This window comes from Amblyomma maculatum, chromosome 3 (assembly GCF_055883805.1).
Source record: "Amblyomma maculatum isolate TAMU_Amacu chromosome 3, ASM5588380v1, whole genome shotgun sequence".
Taxonomy (NCBI): Eukaryota; Metazoa; Arthropoda; class Arachnida; order Ixodida; family Ixodidae; genus Amblyomma; species Amblyomma maculatum.
Genome location: NC_139346.1, coordinates 184,540,891 through 184,551,145, shown reverse-complemented (window position 1 = coordinate 184,551,145; position 10,255 = coordinate 184,540,891). Strand labels below are relative to the sequence as shown.

Sequence of the window (10,255 nt, the reverse complement as noted above, 5' to 3'; positions counted from 1 at the left end):
CGTGGGGCATTTTCCTTAGGAGTGCTAGGAACAAATGAGAAGAAAATGGAGACCTAGCAATGCTGCATTCTAAAGTGGTTAATAGAACAAGCCGGCCATCGACATGCATCATCGGACATTATACCTCCCCGTGAAATCCCCCTGTATGTACTTAAGTCTTAGTTACAGCGAGAGGAACGGTGACATAGTGCAGGAGTTTCGAGAATAGAGGCACCATATTCGCAGGGTGCAAGGCGGCCCTTCAGACGTGTACTTAATAAAGGTATAATGGGGTATGACTGCGTCTGCATTGGGTGCGTGGGGGCATTTTCCTTAGGAGGGTTGGGAACAAATGAGAAGACCAAGCAATGCTGCATATTAAAGTGATGAATAGAACAAGCCGGTCATCGACTTTTGGATTGGATTGGAAAACATTGTCATCAATGCGCGATTTGTGGGCGCTGCACTTAGACTGTAGATCTCCCCGGGAAGTTCGCCTGTATGTACTTAAGTCCTATTTACAGCGAGAGGAATGGTGGCATAGTGCAGGGGTTTTGAGAATAGAGTAGCTTAGGGGCACCATATTCGCAGGGTGTAAGGCGGCCCTTCAGATGTGCTTTAGAATAAGGGTATAATAGGGGACCGACCGTGCCTGCATTCCGTGCGTTAGTAGCCCGCAGGGTCATGTTGATTAAAATGTGAAATGCGGAAAGGTATTTCATTTATGCAAGCACGAAAGAAAAGCTGTAATAACGTTCCTTGCGAAATTTATTTCGTGACATTTGTATTTCCTGTCAGCAAAGCAAAGTTTTTAAAAAAATCCGCACTTATTTCTCTAATTTTGGGTTGGCGTCGCCCGCTCACCCTATAGGGCCCTGTCGTTCTGCGCATGCGCATTTCCGCCCCGCTATTCCCCTACTCTAAATCTCTATATGGACAGCGTTATTTATTCGTTATGAAAGGTCTCATATCATTGCGGTGTTCGCACCGCCTGTCGCCCGCGGTGTGAAACGCTGTCCCGGCAACCGACACACTCTTCTAGCTTTCGTCACTGTAGAGTGCGGTCTATATTCGCAATACGTCGGAGCTCCGCTTCCAGTAATATCTGAACTAATGATGTAAAAAAATAAACAGCTAGTTTACCTTATTGTGTTCAAACAGTACCACAAATTACTCCTTTAACACATTTCTACTAGTTTACATGGTCCTCCATACCAACAGTAGCAGCTACCATTGCTCACGTAGGCAGTATACTTGACAGTCACAAGTGATATGCTAGCTGTGCGTCTTACCAAAGGAAGCTGTCTTGCAGACAGGAATACATTTCACAGAGAAGCTCTCCAGTGAAAGCTTGTGCAGGCATCTTAAGCTGCTTGTGACATCCTCTTTTCTGTGACATCTATTATGACATTGCATGAGCACAAATAGATCATGCGGCCTCAAAGATATTGTACTCAATATGAACAATGCATCATAAGGGCATAAAATAGACTTAACATTTGGCTTTCGTAAACTTCCTAATTTTAGGCATCGCTTTTGGTCAAAGCTAGCAGAAACAGCATTTTGCACCCACATTTAACGTGTTGAAGGTGAATACTCGCTGGTATAGAGTGTTACTTTAGTAGGCGTAAGAGTCAACTTGCAAACCTATTGCGACTCACACGATATCAGTGTGAGCGGGAGTTATAGCGCCAGCGCAATAGCGGTATAGATGGAACTTGAGAGGCTAAAACAGTGGCGCTCGCGAGATTTATCACTACCAGTTGCGCCATTGATTTATGGTGCTGCGGTAGTGCTTAGACCGTAAGCATGGTTGTATCGAAATGAGGAGTAGTTTGGCTCCACGTCACAATTTGGTGAGTCACAGCACCCAGGGCCTTAATTTCTTTAAGCGATCTCTACCATGAGCCTTGGTATGCGTACAGCAGTCACATGATATCATTTTCTTCAATGCGCATAAATAGAACTGCGTAAGATCTACCTTGGTGCAAACATCGAAGCTAACAGTTTTTCATTACAAGCCAGAAATTCTGGGTGAGAATTTTTCTCAAGCCAATGATTAGAAAAGTATTTATTAATCCAAAATGTACTACGAACTACAGGCCACGGGACTTTCAAAAATCTTCATTGCTTTCATTGGACTAGGGCACCTGAGCAACGATTTTATTAGCGTAGTTACATTTAGCTAAGACACCCGATATGACTAGACATGTATTCATAAATCAGGGCAATCAGAGCCCAGCGAGGAGGGAGATTGAAACATTGAGAGAGAGAGAGAGAGAGAGAGAGAGAGAGAGAGAGAGAGAGAGAGAGAGAGAGAATTTCTTGTGGTTGAACTCTGGTTAACTCTAGTTGAATTGCGATAGCAACTGTGGAAGCTTCTTTTGCCTGCTACATTATTCCCCTATCACGCCCTATCAGTGTAAGGTGCTACATTATTGGGGACACTTAAGCTCATCCTTTAAGAGTATGACGCGAGAGTGTAAGCTACCAGCCCACATATAAATGAAAAGGGTTCAATGCTGCTCAACGGAATGTGGAGCGAGAACATTAGCTACCGGTTTGGCGGATACCATCGCCGAGGCACCGTTCCACTGACGACTAGACATCCTCATATAGACATTTCGGACAGTTCTTGTAGCACTGGTTTATGAAACCCGTTCCTTAGCGCTGCCAGGCTGGCCGCTAGTTTCTGCACAGCGAAGAAAAATATTCTGATACACTGCCTTCAAAAAGCACTCCAAAAAGTACATGCCAGTAGTACGTGTTAAGTATGCGCCGCAACTTCTTGCGATCATGGCGGGCTGAACAGTTGGTGTACAATAGCTAGTAGCCGTCCATAGCACCGGCAACACTTATCGCCAGCACCAACTTCACAAAGGCAGTGCGAAAGGTCTCCCGTGGTGTTCGGAATGTCCGTCACAACACATATGGCGCAGTTCAAATATTCAGAACATTAAAATGGCGCCGACAAAGCGTCAGATAGTCAGAAACTGTTGACAGTATGCGGCTGACAGGTGCGAAAAAAAAGAACAACGCTATGCGTTATTCCAAGAAGGCATTTCAACGACGCAAATATATCAGGCAACTGCAACGAAACGCTGGCACACTGACATCGAGTGCAAAACAGGTTTTGCGCTATAGCTGATTGTCGTCCATTACACCGACATGACTTCTAGGCAGCACAAACTTCACAAAGGCTGTGCGAAATCCTCTCCAGTGGTGTTGGCAATGTCCGTAATGACACGTATGGCACATTTCAAAAATTCAAAACACTACAGCGCCGACAAGCGTCGAACCTGAGTGATATAGTCAGACGGTCGAACATTGAAATCGTCAGCAGCTGTACAGGGGCGTACAAGAAAAAAAAAAAACGGTATACGTTATTGCAAGAAAATATTGCAACGACTGCAAATATCACGAAAGTGGAATGAAGCTTAAGGATAAAATGTATCTCGCCTCACTGAGAGTTCACGTATTTGAACACGAAAGGAACAGTCTTATGCTAAGAAAAATGATGTAAAACAGTATGGAGGAAACACACAATCCAAGTAACACCATGGCGGCATTATAGGCCTGCGCTGTCGGTGTTTGTGGCATTGTGGAGGGCGCTCATGCCCTGCGACTTCTGCAGCTCTTCGCCCTGGAAGACGGCGAGGCCTATGCTGTTCATAGAGATGAATATGGCCGTCACGGCTACGCACTTGATCAAGATGCCGTACGCCACCTGGGAGACAAACAACATGGCAGATTAAGGCTTCGTGAAGATTAAGGCATTGTTGTCAACTGTTGTCAACTTCGGCATTGTTGTCACACGTACGGTGGGATGAGCGCTGGGACAAACATTCTCTTGCACTCATTTTCGGACAGCTTCAGTGTCAGCCGAAGCTCTAACTAAATGTGATTCTTTTTTTGTGTGTGTGGGAAGACATGGAGGGGAATGAGCTTTTTGACAAACTGGGAAAGCGCCACCCAGCTTCTGCCTCACACTCGCTGAAGTCAAGGAACCGAAGCTATCAGCCATCGTTAGTTGTGGAGGGATTTTCTTCGAGGTGAACAGAATTGGGCACGGTGCCGTATCTGTAAATGAAAATTCTTGCAATTAGACTACGGAATAATGCCTGTGTTTAAAACCTGTGACACGTACAGTGTGATATGAGCGCTTCTGAAAGGTACACTGACGGGTAACTGCACTTGACAGTGCCAGCACAGTCATAAACGCACAAGCACGCGGACCGAAGTGCGTGAGCGCGACTGGCAGTAGAAATTGCAGAACTGTTGTGACTACGCCTCGGAACAATCCGTACGTACTCTGATTTCCGACAGGCAACAGCTCCGAAGCGCTACGGATGAATGCCGTGCTTCCTCGGCTACAGATGAATGAACGTACTATAGAGAGCACATTATATCGAACAGTAAGATGCGGCTGCAGATGATCCGAACAGCGCTTTTAATCAGTCGAAAAAGAGCAGACCAACATTTCATTCTCCTTTGCTAGGCCGGATTGATTAGACATTCTCAATTCAGGCCTACAACCGCAACAAATGCTGGTTGTATACGCTGATAAAAACGGGAGCGAAAAATCATCTATATCCAGCGTAGATCCTGCCAACTTTCCTTTTAACCTATGCTCCTTTCACCGCTTAATACCATCGATCATGGCACGATTCAAGTGTTCATATAAAGCAGGCAGGCTTATTATTTCGCTCCAGCAAGACGAGCATGCCGACATCCGAGCATGCCGACCGACATCCGTGGCAGTGCAAAAGAAATGCAAAAGTTTCATCGCCGCGAAAGGCCGCACTGCTATTCGGTGGATCCTCACCATCTGGGCGCCATTGGCGTGGGTGTACTCCCGCATGACGAGCAGCGGAAGGGACACAGGCAGCATTACGTTGATGGAAGCTGCCAGGCTCACCGGGACGACGTAGAAAGATACCGGGGTCTCGGTCATCACGGCCTGCACAATTCCCACGTAGCACAGGCTTCATTCGTTCAGCTGCTTAGAATTATCGCTCGCACTTATTTCGGCCTGCTTAGCGGTTGAAGTTGAAGATGCTTCTATTTCCGTGGCATATTTAACAAGGAGCCACCAAGCGACGAAGGAGAACAAATTTTCTAAGAGAACCATGGGACTTAGAGGTCTACAATTTGACCTGATACATAAGCACACAGTCTCGCACCTTTTAAACAGAAGAAAACGCCGTAACTGTGCTTTCCAACCTTTGTTTCACATGCCGTGGTAAAACCACCGCTTCTTGTTGAATTCTGTAGTTCGCTTGCAAGCTTCCTAGACGACGAGAGAACATTTTCGCTTCCTGAATACGTGTAATCAGGGTTCTAAAACCCGCAGCATGAGGACCTCTGTGGTGCTGCCCGCCGGTTCCTAAAATGTCGGCCTTTGTTCTGAAAGTACGTACGCGGCCATCTTCACGAGTCACTTTCACCATCAGACTTCACTGTTTACCAGTTAAACCAAGTTAAATGGTTAGTCCCCAGACTATTTTATTTTTGCAAAATGAACAGTCAATGGCCCCTTAATCGTCGTGAACCTTGGACGGACGTCGGCTGCCTTCTAGAACCAGGCGGCGAACCATCCTCATCATTATATATTAATGCACATTTCATTTTTTAAAAACACCTCACTGTTATATTAACCGTATGCACCATTTCATTATCCCTCTGCATGCCATCTTGGTGCGGTGACCGTGCGGCATTTATGTAGAAAAAAATACGCGCCGCTTTTCTCGATGCGGCCTAGTAATGCGAGTTTGAGACCCCTGATTTTGGTCAGTCTGTTGCGTTTATTTCAAAAACAAAAACAAACTCTATGCGGACAATGCACGACGGCAACTGTGGTTGACTCTGCCGCATCTGAACCTGTGGTCCACCATCTGTAAGATTCTCATTCGATGCCTCCACGACAACCGTACGCAACTTGTGCGTGTTAAATTCAACTGCGTTGAACTGTATATGTTGGATCCTCCTGAGACTCGGAGGTCCTTATGTCTTTGTATTGGGCATGGTGGAAACCACTCATTTCAGTGCAGTACTGCTTTGGCAAAAGTTTCTATGGTGCAGTAAATGTAATGATTGCTAGTTATTTGAGTTTGTGGGTGAAGCGGAGCAATAGGGGTAATTCCCCAACTGGAAGGTGAAAACGATCGACGTTAAAACATTTAACTGGCCAGGCCGGATTTCTAAATGATTACGTGCATATCCATTTGGATACTAAATACCATAGGCTACGCACACATATTACCAGATATTTTGAAACCTCTGAAACCACAGCACTTATACAGTCAAGAAGCTAAATAAAATACTGATGAAGCAAGAGACAAGAGAGACGGGCCACAATCAGGCATATAACGACCAGCGGCCGCCAGTGTACTAAACTTGTGAAGTTAAAATGACTGGTAAAGCCATTTAAAGGCGGTGGCTCAAACCTTGCGGAGAAAAACTGCTAAAGGCAACACAAAAAGACCTTGTATACGACAGGCAAAAAATTGAATCTTAGCTATTATTCACATATACAAAATATTGCATGGCAATGAAAGTTAACATAAATGTGGCTTGATTCGGGCCTTGTCAGTTTCTCTTGCGCTAAGCACAGTTTAAGCTCACGATTAAAAAAAAGAATGAGTAAGAATCGCCCTAATCACAGCACCAGGTAAGCCATGGACTGATTATGCGGAGCACATAAGATATGCTGTAAAGCAGCGTATATCGATTGAGTAACGGCTACAAGGAGGACGCAAAAGAACGAAATGACTGAGGACGATGCTGAGAGAATTAAGAAAGTGGTTTCAAGCAGCGGCCGTGTTTTATGCTTTAGTCGCAAGTCGCAAGGGAGCCGCTGTACCGGCGACAAGAACATAGCGCGCTGCCGACAGCTATCCGCCGAGCTGCAATCCCCTCGCTCTAGACAGAGGTGTCTTCTTTACTCCTCCGGTCTCAGGACTCTATCATAGGACAAGACAACCCAGAGTGCTTTTGTCATCTGGAGCCGATATGCTCTTGCGGGATTCCGTCACGCGTGTGGCTGTTCCCTCCAGTGGTACACACCCATACTTATATGTGCCTTTTCGTTTTACCTCGCGTAACTTTAGGCATGTCACACAGACAGACTGTTCCTACAAGCGAAATAATGAACCTCTGTCCGGTCATCAAAAATTTGGGGAGAGCTTAAGTTCCGCCTTTAACAGGGCCTTACAACAGCATTAATTGCGTCGTCTGCCGCCTCCCCCTGTAGATCCTCGTTCGTATACTTGACTTTGCTACAGTTCTAATTAATAATCCCTGAATTTATTCCTCCAATATATTATTGCCGCGAAACCTTCAAAACAGTATTTGTTGTTTTTTAACAGCCGCCGGCATGCGGCCTTATCACTGTGATTCTCACACGCGTATCAATTCTGTATCGCGTGTTTGTTCATACTCCTTGTCGCGATATGACGCGTTATCATTTTCTTTGTCGCGAACGATGCGCCGAGATCTGTCTCGAAGATTCCGATCACTTGCGTATGTTTCTACAGTGTTCCAGGTTGTGCTAGTAGCAGTTTGCGACGTTGTCTAGATTGTTCTGAGCAGCCTTTAAATTGAGCGTTGACGAGTGTGACGAGCACGTTTGTTGCTATCGCCGGCGCCGAGTTGCTTAGTTCTTTTGCGGGTGCAAGTTAGCCCAATAAAGAGCTTCTTCAGTGCAATCACCGACTCTTCATTTGTGTCATCGACTCTGGTCACCACCACGTGACATCTGGTGGAGGCGCTGCCCTTTATCCTTCAAGCGAGGACCTCGGCCTTGTTCCTGTCGCCCTGAAAGACCAGCAGGTCACCGAGCCAGCCGCCGACTCCAAGGCCTACAATCCGAACACGGTCTGCTGTCTGACCCCGTTCGACACCGGAAGGCATCAACTTTGAAAATGGCCCAGCCTACAGCACCGGTTGTTTTCGTCCAACCACGTGAGCCCCCCTGCTTCCATGGACGACCGGACGAAGATGCGGAAGGCTGGATGGACCTTTTCGACCTTGTGGCAGAATTCAACGGCTGAAACGACGCTGCGAAACTCAGGCAAGTATACTTTGTTCTTCAAGGACATGCTCAAGTTAGGTTCGAAAATCACGAGAATCACAGTGATAAGGCCGCATGCCGGCGGCTGGTAAAAAACAACAAATACAGTTTTGAAGGTTTCGCGGCAATATACTCGCACTCTTTAGAATGTAGTTGTAAGTGTTATGCGAAAGGCCACCAGACAGAGATAGAGCCCTGCTTTTACCAAGCCGTACGAAGATGTGCGCGTGGACTAGGGGCCGCGTGTGTGATTCAAAAAGCGAGGCTTCTGGAAGGCTTGATTCTGATCTCGTCCTCCCGCCTAGAACGGGAAGCCCGAGTCGGAAGCTTCTGCCAAACTACCACGTCATGTGGTCGCATGACGGCAGACAATCCTACGACAAATCAATGCTTGGCCATGCCAGCCGCTGCCACTTGCTAGAACCATGTGCGCGATTTTTAGCCTGCAATGCCAACAGTGCAGACGCTGGATTTTCCGAAAAATGCAGCCTTGAACGTCATCGCGTTAAAAAAAAAAAGTGGAGGATATTGCGATGGTAGCTTTCTATGGCTGGTCGAAGCTTTTTGGCTCGTATTGCGTTGCAGTCGTATCGACCGAGCAGTCGTATTGAGCCGTATTGAGCTGACACTGTATTCAGGATTTTGTAACGAGTCCAAAATTGAGTAAAACAGTAGCGAGCTTACCACGCGGACCATTGTGCTTGCCATCGATCGAACGACGGATTCGCCGACCAGCAGCTCCGACAGGACGGCGGCCACGCTGACCAAGATGAACTGGCTGGACTTAGAAGACCGTTGCGCCCAGAATCGGTCGTCTAGCTTTGCCAGAACCCGCTCCACCAGGCGATAGTCCTAAGCCATCGGGGAGTGCAATCACAGACATTTAAGAACCAACTTCATTGTTCAGATTTATGTTGAGGTTACGGCACTGTACCCGGTGCCTCGCGCCCTGGATCTGTGCTAAGGCTGTGAAATGTGCACATACGCTGCTTGCCATACATGGTGTGTTTGAGTTCACTGACATCAAAACGTCGGCGCAGGGACTAGAATCAGACACCGCGAGCTAAGGTTGCACGAATGCGATAGCCACTCTTCTGTAGCGGGAGATCTGTTAGTGTTAAAATACACTGTGAGCAACTGAGCAGCACAGAGATGTTAAAATGAAATGATACAAAGCCAGAGAGGCTAACCATTTGTTAGGATTTGGTTTTCTTGGCAAGCCACGGGAGCGCCTCTGCAGCTCCTTCAGAACGTTTAACGCTATTTTGGAGGTAACGTTCAAGCGTACACCCGTGGTGCATGTGTACCGATGCTTGGGAGAGCATCGCAAGCCCTCAAATTGAGTTGTCGTCGGAAGCATATCTCTTAGTCGTTCTTATCGAGCAAGGAAGAGCAGCTGTGCTGTGCTCAGCGCTACAGGGTGCTTAGACAACGGAAACACTGGGAAAGTTTTGCACAAAGCGCGAAAAAAAAAATGAATTCAGTAGAATCAGAAGTGAAAGTACGTTCTTGCATTCTTACATTCAGAGTGAGGTGGAGGAGGCCTCTGGTCATCACTAAAACCGACCTAAAATAGAGTATGAAGCAAAAACTAGTAACATTTAGGCCAATTATGCCGCTAATGCATTCCTAAAATGAGAGTCTTGTTAGTTCATAGTCTGCAATCAAAATTCAAACCAATAAGTGGAATGACAGGAGCATAAAACCACTTTGAGTTCGCGCCGACTCAAAAATCTCAAATGCAACTTCATTGCAAAAGCAATTTTCGTATTTTGTTTAACTTTACGACGACGTGTCATCATGGTCAAGGTCCCAAAAGAAGTGTTTTCCCATTGCTGAGAAAAATGGCAACTTGGAGGTATCGGGACAGGATATATAATCGATGTTCATACCAATACGTGGTGTGACAAGCCAGCATAAGAAGTCATTGCGTTCGTGATGACTCACAGATCTCGGTTGGTTAGGTTGGTTAGTGGGGTTTAACGTCCCAAAGCGACTCAGGCTATGAGAGATGCCGTAGTAGAGGACTCCGGAAATTTCGACCACCTGTGGTTCTTTAACGTGCGCTGACATCGCACAGCACACGGGAGCCTTGCTTTTCGCCTCATCGAAAAGCGGCCGCCGAGGCCGGGATTCGATCCCGCGTCATTGAGAACAGTAGTCGAGTGCCGTAACTACTGCGCCACCCCGGCGGGGCGCTCACAG

General features: G+C 46.7%; 1 protein-coding gene across 1 annotated transcript in view; it reads right to left on the bottom strand.

Annotated features, from left to right (window-relative positions):
* Positions 1-3,547: 3,547 nt before the first annotated feature.
* Positions 3,548-10,255, bottom strand: part of LOC146197147 (uncharacterized) — a 32,387-nt gene continuing 25,679 nt past the window's right edge. Inside the window, exons 12-14 of the mRNA XM_084597131.1 lie at positions 8,735-8,902; positions 4,805-4,939; positions 3,548-3,706 (exon numbers count right to left, since the gene is read on the bottom strand). Coding sequence (XP_084453257.1) covers positions 3,548-3,706; positions 4,805-4,939; positions 8,735-8,902 — 462 coding nt within the window. The remainder of the gene's footprint in view (positions 3,707-4,804; positions 4,940-8,734; positions 8,903-10,255) is intronic.